We start from the raw sequence: 18166 nt of genomic DNA, 5'->3' as shown, positions 1-18166 counted from the left end.
TAGGAAAAGGATTGAGGACGTTTAAAAGGAAGCGCGGCCAATCCAACGCAACCCACCAACCAAGAGGGAGATCATTGTGTTGAAGCGAGCAAAATCTAACCGACTTTCATTGGTACAGGCCCCATCATGTGATGATTATCGTCTTACACTAGGCCATAGCTAATTTGATTAGGCACAATTCAGCCTCAACTTGTCAACAAAGTGGTGGAAACTTTAAAATAATTACTTGGCTTTTATAGTATCCAAGGATGCGAAAGAGCTAGGGTTAGCAATTGACGCCAAATTAATTGATGAATTCTTCCAAGATAGAATGCACCTGCATGGAAGAGCCAAACAATAGGGAGAGCTCCTTTGGCTAGAGGATCTACTTAAAGCAGCCTTGCAAGAGGGAGTCTTTAGAGTGGTTCCAAAACCACTTTTGCAAACCGTGATGCCTTTGACTTCCTTTTAGTGGCACTCAAAAGGAAAGTCGGAGGCTACAAAGCTCATGGATATAATGCAAGACCTACGCCTCTACCAAATGGATGATGATGCACTCTACCTTGCAATGGAGATACTGAGGAAGAAAATTAGCAAGGGGTGGGAAGATTGAGAAATGGAGCATGCCACTCCTAGCCGAGCAGTTTATGAGCTATCGGACGATCCTATCAAAATGTTCATTGAAAGCTTTGTGAAAGGGCAATTGGAATGGATAATGAAATGGTTCCACAAAAAACTTTTCAAGGTTTCTCCCAACAACATGCTAATAGAGAAATGTTTCTTACAAGTTTCTCGCTACATTCTCTACATGTAGCTTAGTACCCAAGTTTGTAGGCAGAACAATTGATGATGAAGTTCTTGTGAGGACTAATAAAGCTTATTGAAGATGGAAGAGAACTCACTCTCATGAATCCTATGATGTACAAGCTCGACAGAGGAGTACATGGATGGAATTTGAGCCCAATGATCTATTCAAACAAAATGTTTGGTGCAAGATTTCTTTGCTCGAACATAATTCTTTCCAGGCCACTTCTCCTTGCAATAGGAGAAATGGTCCAAATAGGGTTCTTTGAGTACTTTGGAACACAATCCTCATTCAACCATGATCCACATCATGTGCATAGACTTGAAGCCATCCACTCTATACTACTTGGCAAGGGGACCGTGCCAAAAGAAAAAAGTAGGACAAAGTCCAGCAAGTCCTGGCAGCCTTAAAACCAAAAAAAGTGCCACATGCTCGAGTGTTTAGAGCAGGGTAATGTAGAGAAGCCATGACACAAAGTTCAACAATAAGAACATCGCAATGCATTACGCCAAGAGGCCCATATGGCACAATTTGCTCGCCTAGCCAAACCATTTTTGAAGCCAACCACCATTGCTACCAAAATAAGAGCAAACTTGACATGCAAAAAACACGAGCTCATCCACTGCCACCACCAATAGAATGGCCACAAACCACAATGGCTACTTACATTTTCTCTTCCTCAATTGATACTACCACCAACAAAGTCTCAAATAGGGGCTAGAAGACAAGAAAGAAAGTGTAAGAGTCAAGGCCTTCCACCTTAGCCTCCTCCAAAGTAAATACCAATGAACTTCAATGATGGAGTGCTAGCTTAGCAAGTGGAGTGTGTGCTCGCAAGCACTCATTAATGAGACTTGCATGCAAAAGCTGCGGAACAGCCATTGAAGCTTTTAAGCAAATGAAGCACAAGGAAAACAAGGAAGAAAGGACCCAAGAGGACAAGCAGGTCTAAGTAGAGTCACCAATTTTGAAATTGGTTTTGCTCGAAAGTCACCATTTTGGTCATGGTGGTTGTAACTATTCCATCTCTATTTATTAACATCCCTTGCAATCCATATACTTAACCTCTATCTTTTGGAGTAGACAACCTTATGAGAGGATCAAGAAGCTTAGAGAAATTTTATGCAGTTTTGTGATGTAAATAAAGAGCCTTAAAGTAGGTGTTGGGACCATTTTTAATTGGTTTTGGTCGGTCAAGTGCGAACCCCAGTTTTATAAGCTCATTACATTAAATACTTCTTTTTTGAGTCATTTTGAAGGTTCCAAATTTGAAGAGCTATTCATGTCACAAGCTTGAGAGCTTTGTGAACAACAAAGAGCTTCGTAGCTTTCCTATCCTCTCAAGAGCTTCTCCCTACTTGCATTCCTTACCTCCCACATGCTCTCTTTCGCATGGTGGTTGCGGTTTTGAGTAAAACGAAAGGATTTGTTCACATTTCTCTTGTGCAATAGTTTGAAGTATCTAATCAAGTATGCTTGTCAAGTTGAATGCTTAATCCGGGTGTTTTGTGCTTTTGACTATGCATAATAGTAAGAATGGAGTAGAAGGCAAGCATCATGGTTCATTTGAGCATGCACATTGTCTCCTTTTGCACACAAAAGGGTAGTTACATCCTACTTTGATTCTTGGGTGAGAGCGCATTGAGGATTAAGGTCAACGAGTGCATTGCTTAGTAGGAAAAGGCATTCTTTGCATTCCAAGTAGTGTAAGTCGTCTTGCAGGAGCCATAGAGGTTGGTTTGCACACAAGGTGCATCTCTCGACACCACCAATGTAAAGTAGGTGTAGTTAGTTATCATGCTCTAGGCTAGGATTAACTTCTTTGTTTGTCTAATAATTATTTTAGTGGGGAGCATTATCGGTGGCTACACAAGGTCAAAATCTTGCTTTCAAGGTTGACTATAGCATACATGCTAAATTTTGCTAAATGAAATGAGTAATGAATAATTTAAGGTGGAAAAAGCTCTACAAAGAGTGGAGAAAGGACAATTTGCATATATATGACTCTCTCCATTAGAGAAATAAGCAATCGCACCTATAGGAAAATCCTTCACAAAAATGATTATAACCCGCAACAAATTGTTAGAATCTCACAACCAAGGACTCGACAAACATCTCTCTTTCAATCCTAGAAGATTATGCTATTATTCATATGTTTTGGTAATGATTTATAGCCTTTGTATATAGTGTCTTTGTGTGAGGTATCACACTGACAATTGGAGAAGATGAGGAGAGACTAATCTTCATGCATGAGTCATTCATGGAGCTTTGTAAATATAGCTCTTCTCATGGGAAGTGCGAAAATGTTTCAATTTTTTTATTACAATCAAGTATAATCTTTGATATTTTATTTGATAATTCCACAATCAAGAATTTGAAAAAAGATCCAAAAAGAGTGGAGAAAGATAGTTCCATCTACATATAGCTCTCTTTATGAGAGAAGGCAGTAGTTGCACCTACAGAACCATCTTTCATAAAAATGACCATAATTTTTCTCTTGGCTATCACAATCGTGCAACCAATTACCCAACAAAACATCTCTTTGAGATACATGGGTTTATAATGTTACTTTCATGTTTATTATTTTATTCAACAGCTTTGTAAGATAGTTATTTCAATAGGAATTGGGCACAAGATGATGGAGACGCTAGCCACCATGCATGAGTCATGCTTGGAGTATAGCTCTTCTCACAAGAAGCATGCACATGTTTTGTTTTTTCTATGTTGTATGATTATTATGCATGCATATCATTCACATACCAATATTAAAATAAAAAAACGATCATCTTTAGCTTTCTTTGTGTAGAGGAAATGATCGATTTTTTCTCTACCCATATCCTTGACACATCACAAATGCATCAAACTTGTGATACCATTCACTTGGTGCTTCCCTCACATCATAAAAGCTTCTCTTAAAACTACACACCAACTTCATTTTCCTTTCTCAACAAGACCTCTTGCGTGTAAATATGCTCATGAAGATCACCATCTAAAAATGTTATCTTAACATCCATTTTTGGACCAATTTCATGTCCTTTTTGGGAATCGAAAGAACCATATATAAAGTAGGCATTTTGATAGAAACCTCATAAAAATATATACTCTAACTTTGCTGAAAATATTTGGCAAAACCTCATCAAAATATATGCCTTGCTTTGGTTTTGACCTAGTAATTAGGCTCCACATCATTGGGTGTGATCTTCAGCTTATAAACCTAGTTACTTGGAAAACCGTTGTTCCCTTTTGGCAAAGAAGTCAAGGTACTAAGTCCAAAGCTTTATTTTTCTATGAAGAATCCACATTTGATTTTGCAGCACTCTCCCACTTAAGCTTGTCATCTTGTTATTGTAGAGGATTAGTGCTAGAATTTGAACCACGTAACATGCTCGTTTGCATGTTCATGGTCTTTCTTGCATCATTCCATTCATTTTAGGATTGGGGTTTGGTTAGGAAATGGGACATTCTCTTTAGGAAGAAACAAGGGATAATTTAACCAAAGATCCTCTAAAAGCAACACTCTTGCCAAATTTTTTCTTAGAGAAGATCCAAAGAAAAAAAGCCATCATAACGACTACTCATAAAAGGTATAATGAGACTACATGTCGACAAAAGGTGTCTACTAAAAAGGTTATGGATCTCGAGGGGTTTGATTTGACTCTAGAGAGCAATGTGTTAGTTTGATTCCAAACCTTGCAAGTGTTCTTACTCTATGACTTTGAGCTAATGATCAAAGCGTTCATAAAGGAAAAGACAATAAAAAAGAAAAGAATATAATAGGTTCAAAACAGAGGTTGAGTTTGAAAGAAGATGAGATACATATAGAGATAGAGATGGTGAAGGATGCATAGATTGCCTCAAAATCTACGTTTCAAGATGCTTCTCCATGGAGAAACCTTTTGAGGCACGTGGGATTTTGTGCTTCTTGGAAGGACTCAATGATAAAGTTCTCCACATCCACCTATTTGATAAGCATCACACTACTTTGAATGAGCGCAATAGCCATGTTTTATCTATTTGGTAAGCATCACACTACTTTGAATCAACATTAAAGCCATGTTTTATTGTATGCAGATAACTATGTCTCGATGCTCCTTCATGGAGAAACCTTTTGTGGCATGGGATTTTGTGCTTTTTGGAAGGACTCAACGATGAAGTTCTCCACATCCACCTATTTGGTAAGCATTACACTACTTTGAATGAATGCGATAGCAGGTTTTATCTATTTGGTAAGAATCACACTACTTTGAATGAACACTAAAGCCATGTTTTACTGTATGTAGATAACTATGACTTGGATGGAGATGTAGGCACTAGGGATGTTGCCTCACTAGACTCATAATTTTCAATAACTATGTCCATTGGCTTTGTTTCATTGTACTTGAATTTAAATTTGTATTATGCGCATGCACTTCACCAAGAGATTTTCTGGGGGATGGGGGGTGGGTGGGGGTGGCAAATAGTGCTCCTAGGGTTCTAGGAGGGTGCCCACAAGGACATGGATAAAAGATTGATTTGCTTCTCTGTAGTGCTTGTGAGCCCCATCCACCAAACTATTTTGTTTAGACGGGCCCATATTTGCTTCCGCAGGTTGGCTAGTTTGTTGTTGGAATCATTGTTGGTTGTGATCCTGCAAAAAGCTTTCCATAGCTGCCATTGGCCATCCATCTCATTGTCGAAATGGATCATTTGAGCATGCTAACATGAACCTCCACCACACAATTATTTTTTGGAAAGCAACTTGCCTTTGTGCTACTCATGGACATGGGCACCATTGTGATTGTCATCTGACTTCTTTGCAATAGCAGAACCATTTCCACCGTGGCAACAAATATCTTTTCCACTTTTACGATGGCAAAAAAAACCATAAGCGTGCGGGAATGTATTAAGAGAGAACGAAAGATTCACAAATGCTACCCAATAGAGTGGGCTTTGTTAGCATCCCTTGAAGTTTTATAAAACAGTGCATCCCCTTTGGCATAGTATTCTAGCTAAGAGGCACAATTGTTTACTTGCATAAAGCTCTTCTCACTCATCTATGTTGAGGCGTATAACCAAATGTGCGAAAGCGGAAAGTATACATCCATGTTGTCCCCTTTTTTGTACCCAAGTAACTTTATGATCTTCAAAACTCAACCCAAATTCCACAACCAGGAGCTTCCCACCCCCTCTACCTCTAGCCAATTTGAGAAAGTATGATGTCTACTATATAGGGCATCTTGTCAAAAATTCAAGAATGAACACATTACCTTTGTTTGGGCACTACAACTGCACCTATCCACATAATTTCCTTCTCTAATTGCACACAGTGAACTTTGAAGGTTAAAGAGTTGGGTTTCTTGATGCATTCAATTGCCTAGTGTGGAACAAAGCTTTCATTATGAGAGGCCTTTTTCCTATATGGCACTGGGGATTACCAAAATGCGACCAAAGAAAAAGTGAGCGAGGCAAAGAAAGTGAGCACTAAAACCAAGCAAGCTCCTCTCCATTTTCAAGATAGGTTAAACTTATACTTTCCCATTCTACAAGCTAGATGAAGGTTATACAAAAATGGCACATAATTTTTTGTACTTGGGGAGTCACTATTGGCAGTCAAGTGATAGGAAGCTCATCAGTTCTTACTTGACACTCTTTGTATTCCTATAAGCCACATGCAAGGAGCTTGCTTGATGTAGGAAGGGTATCAATCTTTGTAAGAATTACTTACCTATGCTAAGTTATCTATGGATGCCTAATTGTACTTAAGTTGAGCCATATAACCAATGTATATTCTCCACAAATAGCCTTGCTCATTTGGGAGTCTTAATGGTATTCTTTGTTGGTAGAAATCAACTCATCCAAATAGCCTATCCACAACTATACCCAAATAGAATCATTTCCATGACTACTAGTAGTTAGTAAAACAACAATAAAATCCATATGATACCTTCCCATTTGCTGTCAAGGATCTCTGGTGGATGCAAAAGTACTCCTACCTTGAGATGTTTCACCTTATTCACTTTGTACTATTGACAACTTAGAGAATATCCTCATACATACTTATGCAATTTTTGCCGGTAGAACTACGAGTGTATGTCTCACATATGTTTGGATGACCTGCACTACTGTCAAAACACTCGTAAAAAAGTCGCCACCTTGTGTCTGACTCCATCAGTGCACAAACTCTCCTTGTGGAGTAAGTACCCATCATCAATTTAAGTTCATCACAAAAGTGGAAAATGTGCATTTGAATGGTTTTACAATTTGCGCGATAACTTTGAGCTTAAACATCATCAAAATTAACAACAAATTCTATGAACTTGACAATCTGTCCTTTCCTTAATTTTATAAGGTTATATGCAAAAACAGTCTCAACCTTTTGGTGAAAATGTCAATCTAGATACAAATAGAGAATCTTAGAATATGATAGAAGTATATAAATTTTGTCCTTCACCTTATAACCTTGCCATAGCAACGTAATGGCTATATTATTTACTCGTTCACAAATTTCTTGCAAAAAGTGTGAGGTGATGTCCTAGGACACAAGTTGCATATTAATGAGGTTCTTTTCTTCTTTCAAAAAGAGAGGGTGTATGAGGAATAAGGACAAGTAAGATACAAGTCTTTGTCTGTATGAAAAACCACCTGAATTAAGTACTTCCAAGTGGGATGCACTTGCCAACAAATGTGCAACCAAGCCTTGAAAGCTTCCTACTGTTCCTTTGCAGAGGCCAATTGTCTTCTTTGATCCTCGATCCAATGCATACATTCTCAAGGTTCAAACCCTGGTCCCCAGGATCTTCAAATGAAATTAAGTGCAGTAAAATGTCGGGCTGCACATAAATGTCATTCACGCAGGATCAGAATCTTTTTGTAAAGAAACTTGTTTTCGTACCCCCCTGAAAGACTTGACAGGATCCAGCACTTCATCGTAAGTGCACATATTTGCCATTAATATGTAGGAAGCTGCATCTTCTGGCTGTAGGGTTATGGCACAATCAAAAGCATGCATTCCCAGGTCCGTATTGCCATGAATACAACATACACTGAGTATGCATAGCCAAATTGGCAAATCATCCTGCATTGGCAGTCTCAACAACATGTTTCTCACTTTTGTGAAGTCTCCAGCACGCCCAAGTAGGTCTATAACACCCGCATAACATTTCATATCTGGTTGTATGCCAAAATCTCTGTTCATGGATTCAAAGTATTCCACGCCTTCACGAACAAGGCCAGTATGACTACACAAATGTAGAATTGAAAGGAAAGCAACTCGATTTGCTTTCACGCCTCTTGCTTTCATCTCAAGAAAGCAGCGAAGGCTAGAGTTGTAATTTCCTTCTCGAGCATAACCTGCAATGCAGGCACTCCATGAAACAATGTCCGGCTCAAGTAGACTATCAAAGACTGCCTCCACATCAACCATTGCGTTACAGTACCCATAAGTGTGAATAAGGGTTGTCGACAATAAACGACTTGAGTCGTATCCAGAAGAGATTAAGGTAAAATGAAGCTCTCTAGCATCATCCACACGTCCAAGATCACTACACGCTTGCAATATATAGACTATAGTAACGCCATCCACTCCACACTTTGGAAGCATCTTTCTATAAAGACATAGAGCCTGCTCATTTAGAGCACACTCAACATAAATAGAGAGCATCACATTGCATGACAAGACATCTTTTTGACACAGCCTCTCAAACAAGCCACTCGCATCAACAGCCATCTCACACTTGCTGTACAAACTCATAAAGATGGATGCAATCGATGTGTCCTTATCAAAGTCCATACTTTCTGCATCAGCGTGCAGTGCTTGCACAAACTTGACAGCCACAGATTTTATTAAGAGTAATGGCCTCTGCGGGTTAGTAGGGTCAATTTTGTCCACAAGCCTGCTACATGCATGAAGAATAATCCTAAAAGTGAGTTTACTTACACTGATACATTTTTCTAGCATGTGCACATACAGCTGCAGGGCTTTCTCTTCGTAACCATTCTCAGCATACGCCGAAAGCAATGCATTCCAGGAAATATTGTTGCATGCAAAGATGCCCTGAAACACGTGCTCTGAATCAGCCAGCTTGCCACACCGACTGTACATAGTAATGAGAGTATTGCTAACATAGGCATTCGAGGCAACACCCTCCCTGAAAGCATCAGCATGCAGAGCCTGGCCTATTTTCAAAGCTACTAGCTTCGCATTCTGTTTTGCCAATACCTCATCCTTCATTGCAAGACTGCTACACGCGTTTATAGCAATTGTTAAAGTCTGCTCATTTGGCCTCCTGTTCTCCTCAAGCATCTGCCGGTACAGCTGTAGGGCCAATTCTTCGTGGCCTTGGTCAACATAAGATGAGAGCATAGCATTCCATGAAATAAGATTGGAGTGAGGCATCTCAGCAAACACGCTTTCTGCTTTCTCAATGGTTCCAATCTTGTTGTACATGGTTATGAGGCTATTACCAACAAAAACATGCGACAAAAAGCCCATCCTCTCCACATCATTGTGCAATGCTTGACCAATTTCTGAGAACATTGATTCATTTAAATCTCTGACGCTTTCTGCGTCCACTGCCATCATACCACAGGCCTGAAGTGCACTCACAAATGTCCATTCCTCTGGGCTGACGCCTATGTGCTGCATATGACAAAAAATCTGTAAGGCTGATCGCCCTTGACCATTCTCCACATATGTTGAAATCACTGCAGTCCAGGCAATCACATTACGTGAAGACAATGCACAAAACACATTCTCAGCTTCCTGAACGGTCAAAGACTTGCCGTACACACTTACAAGACTGCTGCCAATATTGGCTGTAAATCCTTTCTTGCGGGCAATGGCGTGTAGGGCCTGGCAAATTGAGAACGCGACCACCTTGACTACATTTTCATTTAAAACAATGGGCTCCTCCTTGTCTGCAAGAATGCTACATGCCTGGAGGGCAATCACATATGTCATATCATTTGGGCACACATCTTCGTCAATCATTTGTCTATAAAGTTGTAGGGCCTTCTCAGCTCGCTCTTGTTGAACGTATGCCGAAAGCATGCCATTCCAAGTAACAATATTCCGTTCAAACAACTTGGAAAACAAGTCCTCTGCCTCCTCAAGCCTTCCACATTTCCCATACATACTCATAAGGGAGCTCCCGATGAAGATGTCAGAAGCCCAGCCCTTCTTCTCAACTTCAGTATGTAATGTGTGTCCTTTCTGAAGCCAAGGTATGCTACCACACGCCTTGAGTAGGCTGACACAGGTATAGTGATTTGGCTCCACACCCTCATCCTTCATGAGCTTGTGAAGTTTTAAAGCATCCTGACCTCGACCGCTCTCTGTGAATCCTGTAATCAATGCTGTCCAGGCATAAACACTATGCTGTGGTAAGTTATGGAAAACCAAAAGAGCATCTTCTAAGCTACCACATTTGACCATGCTAATGATGAGGTAGTCGCCGAGGACGCCTGCCAGCTGTTGCCCTTTGCAGCACTTGAGATGCTCATAAACTTTCCTGGTGATAGCTAAGGCCTTTCTGGTGTGGCAAGCTTTCAACAAGGAAAGATAGTGATGATCAGGGGGAGTGCGACCAGTTTGCTCCGACGCAGCCAAGCCCTGCAAAGTCTTGCCCAATATATCTCCTTCCTGCTCCTCCGCATCCCCACCTGACTGCTCATCCCAATGGGGCACGGTGTACAGCTCCTCCCCTCTCGTGTAGCTGCTAACTCCCCTGGTGCCGCATCGATCAACTGGCGCACGCCGCCATGCTGTCGGAACATGAGGCATGCTGCTGCTGCCTCCTCGATCAAAAGCAGCAGCAGCATATGAGCACCTCCATCGCCCTCCCAAGGCATGGCTGCCGAGATCAACTACCGAGGCTTCCACCCGCCTTCTACTGCTGGTGCCAATTTCACAAGTTTTCCAAAACCATATTTCCCAACCATCCAGAAAAGACGACAAAATGGAAATCCTGCTTCAAGGTTTGAAAGACCTCGCTTGAAATCCAGTTAGAATTTTCAAACCCCTTGGGTGTTTCCAACCCCTCATCTCAAGGTCAAGGTGTTATCTTCCAACTCTTGATACGAGTGTGTGACGTGTCCTTCCAACGGGGGAGAGAAAGAGAGGGACACATGGCAGACGGCGAGCTCCTAGCCGAATATACTAAACTAGTGCAATTCCTTTTGGAGTAGTTTTTAGGACATTTTGGAGGTCATTTAAAGGACCTTGTAAAGAATTTTAAGCTAGATCTACCCTCCAAAAAGTGGTGCCCAGGAAAGGTTTTCAAAATTTGCTCTAATCTTGTCAGATGTTGCATTTTTAAAACCTATTCTTCAAGAGCTATCCGTCAATATATGGTTTGATAGGGTTTGAAATACGTACCAAGTAGATAGGTAGAAGATTATTTCTACACCTCAAGTTTGAAGTTTTGTTGTGTGAAAAAATTATAGCACCAATCCATGCTAGTACTAGTCTTGTCAAGGCTACATAAGTGGCTTTGCTCACACACTTGGCTTCTCCTTAATTAGGTGATTTTGCTAGTAAAAAATAGCAAGTAAGATGTAGCCATAAACACATTCAAGGAATCCTTCAAAGGGAGCATTAGTTGGCCTTTGTATTGTGTTGCAGCTTGTTTTGTATTCTACATAAAGATTCATAATGCAATAGAGAATCTTCTATCTACCTCCCTGGTCCATACTCAAAACCCTATCCACCCATATATTGGTGAATAGCTCTTGAAGAGTAGGTTCTAAAAAGGCAAACTCGAGCAAGATCGCAGCTCATTTGCAAAAAAAAATAATCCAACGGCACTTTTTGGAGGGTATATCTCTGTTAAACTTCCTTACAAGGCCCTCTAAATGACCTCTAGAATTCCTAATGCTACCTGTAATTCATGCTTAATTCATAGTTGGTTTTTCCACCCGAAAAAAAACACTTCACTTTGGATGCTAATCTAGGATGGATGGCAAACATCCGATCTTGACATTGCTAGAGCAAGAGAGGGAGGGAGAGAAAGGCAAGAGTTGTCTTAAACAAACCCTTCCTCATTGTTGATGCTCTTCAAGCTCCAAATCAATGTGTTTGTGCTCTTTTCTATTTTAAAAGTTATGCAAAAATCAAACCAAATTTGTATAGCTTTTATACTTATCTAAATAATTGTGCATAATAAAATATGAATCTTGATGTTATACTATGCATATTGTTTAGTAATCCTTAATAGCAATGGATGTAATATGTGACAAGCAAAAGAACATAAATGTGAAAGATAATCATATGTTTGTAAATTAATAAAATTCAGGATGCTAACGGTTCTTGGATGCTCAAGATTGATTCTTTGAACGAATGTACGAGAATTGCACACGTGGTTCATGCAAAGGATCAAAGAAATTGATGTAACTTGATTATAATTTTACATGGTACAAGTCAAAATTGAATCAACAAACATGCTCAACATAGCTAGTTTTAACATCCTATAAGGTTATATATCATTCTATAACACCAAATAAAAAAAAACAATCAATCTAGCTTTTCTCAAATATGCCAAAAATTAAAGACATTTGCACAATTGTAAAATTATCTTCAAATTAGTGCAAAATCACAAAATTGATGTAAAATAACAAAAAACAAGTATGCATGTCCTTTGCAAACAAATAACTTATTAGAGTTGCAGCTTAAGATATATTTCAGGTTTAACAAAGATGAACTACTCTACGTAAGCACAAATTTTAGATTTGAACATGATAATAAATACATTCCAAGCTATTCATGTATCATTAAAGCTCAACTTAATAAAGAGATATAAGAATTTTCAACATGCTTTTGTTGTGCTTTCAACTAAATCTATAGTACTCATTGATTGAATGGGTGGGTCAAAGGACATTATCGTTCTTGTTTAGTACCAAAAAAAATATTCAATTAAATATAAGTACCTTAATGGTCATTCTTTTTACTCCTTTTGGCAAGATGGTGCACTTTGTCTCTTATTCTTTGTCATACATTCAAGATATCCATCCGCTTTACAAATTAATCAATGTTGGACCTACTAGATAACTTTTACAAAATGGGGTTGAGCCTACTTTTTTATTGATTTTTGATAAAGATAAGCAAGTGTGTAGGAATAACACATATTAATTTCAAGATTGACCTCCTACCTACTTCCTTATGTCAAAATTATTAGTCTTCTTAGAGGTATACTCTATTGCAAACAAGATGTCCTACTACTTCAAAACGCCAGGTTCTTTACATTATATAGTTCATCAAAAGAAATTAATCGAATGCAATTTACCATACCAAATTCTAATGCAGCTAGTCAAATGATTAAAGATATTCGCCAATGAGTCAATCAACCAAAGCCAATTTACCATGTATAGTTCTTATGTAATTAATCAAATGATTAAAGACATTCTTTCACAAATAGCATACAAGGATATGTTCAATTTTTCTCTCTCTCCCTAGCATGTGAGTTTGGGTCCCTAGGTCGGTCAAGATGAGAGATCCCGACCCTAGGGGTCTATACAAAAAGTACATACAAGAAAGATCTTCATCTCTATGAGCATAATAGATAGGTATGTAAAGAGCTATGGTGGTAGAGATGGAAATATCTAACATGCATATCTTTTGAGTCTCGTTCTCCCTTCTTGGATGCCTTAAGTTGATTCACAAGAGTATCTAGGGGTACATGTACAATCACTCGTCATGCATAGCAGATGTTGAGGAAGGGTATGAAGATGAGAGGAGAGGTCACAAGCTACACACAGAGCATACATGTACTCTCAGCAAGCGTGCTTTTAGCCCCAAGGTTCGTACTAAACATCCATACAACTGAAACAATCCAGTTTGGACCAAATACGAACAATTTATGACCAAAACAAGCTTTTGAGAGAAATTAGTCTAGAATGCAGAATCAAGCCTTGTGAGAAATAAATCTGGTGTTTATGACCAAAATTCAGATGTTCGAGTAAAATTAGTTAAAATGCAGAATCTAGCATTGTGAGAAATAAATTTGATAACTCCATATCATGAATGTTTTCCATCATGATTCTTGAAACACATAATTTCCAATTTTTTGATTGTCCATGATCTGATAATTTTTGGGTCTTATCAAGAGAATTTTTGTATAAATTAAATTTTTCTACTTTCGGAACCATAGTTCACATCAACTTTTGCAACGGGTTCAAAACCTAGTTCTCACTATCAAACATGTAGTGCACACAAGTTGTAAAGTTCACCCCTAGTTCACATTTGCCAAGTATACATCAAGTTCACAAAGGAGATCAACTCCTCCAAGTCTTGCAAGCTTTGCCTAGTTGCATTGATTGTCTACTAAGACTGTTTTTGAGAGCACAACAGTGGAGTGTGGCCACTTGGCATTATTTGATTGAAAGAGAATTTAAGGAAAAAATAAATCAAGGGAAAAATTAAAGATGAAGATGTAGAAAAAGGTCATCACATATGGCTTATTCTGCATCATTGGCTATGCCACCGTTACATATCTATTCTTCGCTAGCGCGCTCACAACTAACTTTATGTAGTTGCTCATTGTGATAATTTGTAGCCCTATCCAACAATGGTCATCATCTAGCTCCTCCTCATGTTCAACCAAATACCTTAGACCATTTGACATATAGCTCAACAGGTGGGTTATGTTGTTTTTGTCTTCTTGTGTGGTTTGTTGAGTGAAATCAGCATCCTCATCCTCCAAGTTTCCTTGAGGGCCTTAAAGGTGAACTTAATGAGTGGCGCTTGGGGCCATGAGGTGGCATCCGCAGTGAATAGAGAGGATGGTAAGGAAAGAGTGATGGAGAGGGATATATATTGTAACAAACTTGAAAAGTAGGCAATGCAAATGCGTCCACCTTCCCTCTATTTATATGATGAAAATAGAATAGAATCCATAGAGGACAATGACCACAAAATTTTAAAAAAAATTGAAGAGTGTGTGGTATGTGCGGAAGGAGAGGGAGAAGAAGAGCACAACACACAGTGTTGGTGGAGCTCTCAGTGAGGATTTGAATGCCTCACTACTCCTTATTGTTCTATATGATCAAAAGAATAGATAAGGTTAGTATGTTCAATCTGACGGTGTCTGGCCAATTGGCCTAAATCCTAACAATCTCCCACTTGAAGGCCAACATGGACCAAGTGGCCTATGTATGTACAATATGTACCATGAAGCATCCAAGTGGCTTCACCCTACACCCATCATCTCCATGCAATGTGCAAACCGCTATGAGGGTAGGCTCTTCCTGAGAGCAATTGGAAGGTTTTCATCCGTATGAACCTTGACTAGCTCAATGCACCTGCTAGCCAATATGTCATGTATGACAGAATAACGGACTTCTATATGTTTTGACTTCGAGTGAAACACGAGGTTCTTTGCTAACGTAATCACACTCTGACTACCACAATGTAACACTGGAGTATGAGTAATGCCAATATCTCCCACTAGGTGAGCAAACGACATAGCTTCCTTTGCTAGCATCAGAAACTGCCACATACTCTGCCTTTATGGTGGGAGATGACGTACAGTTCTTGAGACATGATCTCCACGACACGATTGATCCAACAATAGAAAAACATAGCCAAACGTGGATATTTGACTATCCACACAACCCGCATAATCTGAATCTGTGTAACCCACAATGGATACATCACTATTCCCAGAGTGCAAGCACTTGTCTCTCAAGATGTGCTTCATTCCTTTCGAATTCTTTCTACAAGGATTTGCGATAAATCTGCTAACCACTACCACTGCAAAATCAATGTCTGGTCTTGTGGCTACCATGGCGTACATAAGATTGTTGACTGCTGAAGAATATGGCACCTTGGACATTTTTTCTTTCTCAGCATCAAACTTAGGAGAACCATTCTTGCTAAGTTTTTCATATGCCTGCATTGGAGTACGCAATCTAGATTTCCTCCCATACATATTAAAATGCTGCAAGACTTTGTGGATATATGTTTCTTGAGACAACTCTATTATTCCATGTTTTCTATCCCTCTTGATACGCATACCACGAAAGTGACTTGCATCTCCCAAATCCTTCATAGAAAACTATGTGCTCAGTGACTTCTTCACTATGGAAATCTAATGAGAATATCATCAACATAAAGTATCGAGATGATAAGTGAACCATCTCTCATCTTCCATGTATACAAGTAGTGATTTTCTGGCTCCTTTCATACCCTTGGGATTGCATGTACTTATCAAACGTCATGTACCAGTGCCTTGAGCTTTGTTTTAGGCCATACAATGCCTTAGCAATCTACATGCCAATTCTGCCCTTGTAGGCTTTTCAAGTTTGACTTCAAAACCCTTTGGTTGTTTCATGTAGACATCCTCATCAAGAACCCCATGAAGGAAAGCCGTCTTCATGTCCTTTTGAAAAAATCCCATGTCCTCAGTGGCTACTAGTCCAAGCACAAGATGCAATGTAATCATCTTGACCACTGGAGAGAAAATCTTATCAAAATCCATGCCTTTATTTTGCTTGAAACCCTTAGCAACCAATCTAGACTTGTACTTAGGCTTGGGATCTTCTGCCATGTACTTATTCTTATACACCCATTTGCAAAACAAGTCTTGTTTGCCATTTGGCAACTCTATCAATTCCCAGGTTTTATTTTCCGCAATCGAGCTATACTTAGATTGCATTGCCTGCTCCCACTTCATGCTATCTTCCATCTCAATAGCCTGTTGGTTAGCAGGTAAGCTTTCCATAATCAATGACCAATAGATAGTCTAGTCCTGAATGAAAGCGCTCAGGGACATGAGAGACACATGTAGATCTCCCTATTTTTTCATTGCTGGACTCTTCTCTCTTAAGAGCATCACCAACTCTCTCTAGAGCACTACTATGATAGGTACATCGCTAGTAGACTGAGCTATCTATGTAACTAGACTTGAGGCTACATCCTCAAATCTCACTTTGCAATACACAATCTCTTTAACATGGTTTCTATGCATCTTTGATTCATTCAAAATCACTCATGAGTTACAAATAACTGTGAGATTCCGAGATGATAACCCATCTCTCCATTTGCACCATACCAATGAAGATGCATTTGTGTGACTTGGGGTCTAGCTTCTTTTTAGGCTCTTTAAGCACATGTGAGAATGCCTCACATCAAAATTGTCATAATAAAGCTTCTTGCCTCACATCCAAACACACATAATCTGTCATAATAAGGCTTCTTGCCTGTCCACATCTCCTGTGGAATCTTGTAGTTCAACGGTGTACTAGGCGATCTAAAGATTATATGCAATGTTGTCATAATAGCCTCTCCCCAAAACTCTTGAGGTAAATTTTGCCATAGATAGCATGGCAGTGACCCTTTCCAGAATTCCATTCTAAGCAAGTATGTAGGGCGTAGTAAACTGTCTTTTAATGGCTCGTTTGCTACAAAAGTCCTTAAACTCAGTGGAGGCGTACTCTCCCCCGTTGTCAGTGCGCAAAGCCTTCAACTTGTTATCTGACTGGTTCTCAAACTTCAAAAGGTAGACCCACACCTTTTGAGTAGATTCATCTATGAATGTAAGGAAATATAATGCCCCCCTAGAGATTTATGCGGCATAGATCCACATAGATAACTATGAACCAAAATCTAGAGGATTCCCTAACTTTTATCCAATGGCAAAGTGGTAAGCCTAGTTTATTTCTCGTGTATACAATGCTCAGTTAAACTAAATCAAAATAGTTTAACCTAAGAATATAGCCAAAACATTGTAATGATTGCTTCATTCCCTGTTGACTCATATGACCAAGCCGGCTATGCCACAACTCAGTAGGAGGCAGCTCGACTACATAGTTAGAGTTCTATTCCATAGAGATACATACAAGGAATAAAATGAGCCAGACTTTTGGCCTTTGATCATGACCAAGTTACCTCTTCTGATAATCCGGGAACCATTACCAAACACTATAGTGTATCCAAAATCGAGCTTTCCTGTTGAAACCAAGCTCTTAGTTAGCTTTGACACATGTCTAGCACCTCGCAACATGAATTAAGTACCATTGCACATAGGCAAATTTACATGTCCAATGCCACATATCTCAAGCTGGTGAGAATTACCCAGCTTAACTGAACTATGTATGAAAGCATAAACGGAAAACCACTCCTTGTGAGGAGTAACATGAAAGCTGGCACACCTGAGTCAATATCCAATTCTCTACATAGTATTTATCAAGAGCTAAGAGCACCTTTGGACGCATAAACCATATGCATGCAAAACTCCCACTGAAACTTTAATGGCTATCACTACCAAAGATGATCGTAGATTTGATGTGTGAAGAGAACTTGTGATTGTCTTTATGCGTGTAAAATTGTATATGAGGCTGTCTCTGAGAGTTTGTCAATGGCTATGCATAACTGTTGTTAACGGCAATTTGTAACCTATCTCCCTATGTTGC

At 39.3% G+C, this 18166-nt stretch overlaps 1 protein-coding gene across 1 annotated transcript; it reads right to left on the bottom strand.

Moving 5' to 3' along the window:
* Nucleotides 1–7307: 7307 nt before the first annotated feature.
* Nucleotides 7308–10774, bottom strand: LOC147422923 (pentatricopeptide repeat-containing protein At2g39620-like). The gene has a single exon (XM_086501760.1). It carries the CDS (start codon nt 10542–10544, stop codon nt 7611–7613), a length of 2934 nt encoding a protein of 977 aa, XP_086357886.1. The 5' UTR covers nt 10545–10774; the 3' UTR covers nt 7308–7610.
* Nucleotides 10775–18166: the final 7392 nt, after the last annotated feature.

The sequence above is a fragment of the Adiantum capillus-veneris genome, chromosome 26 (genome assembly GCF_014529385.1).
Source record: "Adiantum capillus-veneris isolate H3 chromosome 26, ASM1452938v2, whole genome shotgun sequence".
In the NCBI taxonomy this organism is placed as follows: Eukaryota; Viridiplantae; Streptophyta; class Polypodiopsida; order Polypodiales; family Pteridaceae; genus Adiantum; species Adiantum capillus-veneris.
Note: the sequence above shows the minus strand (reverse complement) of the source record. Positions and strands in the feature narration are given on the sequence as shown.

Bases quoted from the DNA above. Each gene is read 5' to 3' on its own strand.
- LOC147422923 (XM_086501760.1), bottom strand. From the start codon at position 10,544: ATGCCTCATGTTCCGACAGCATGGCGGCGTGCGCCAGTTGATCGATGC.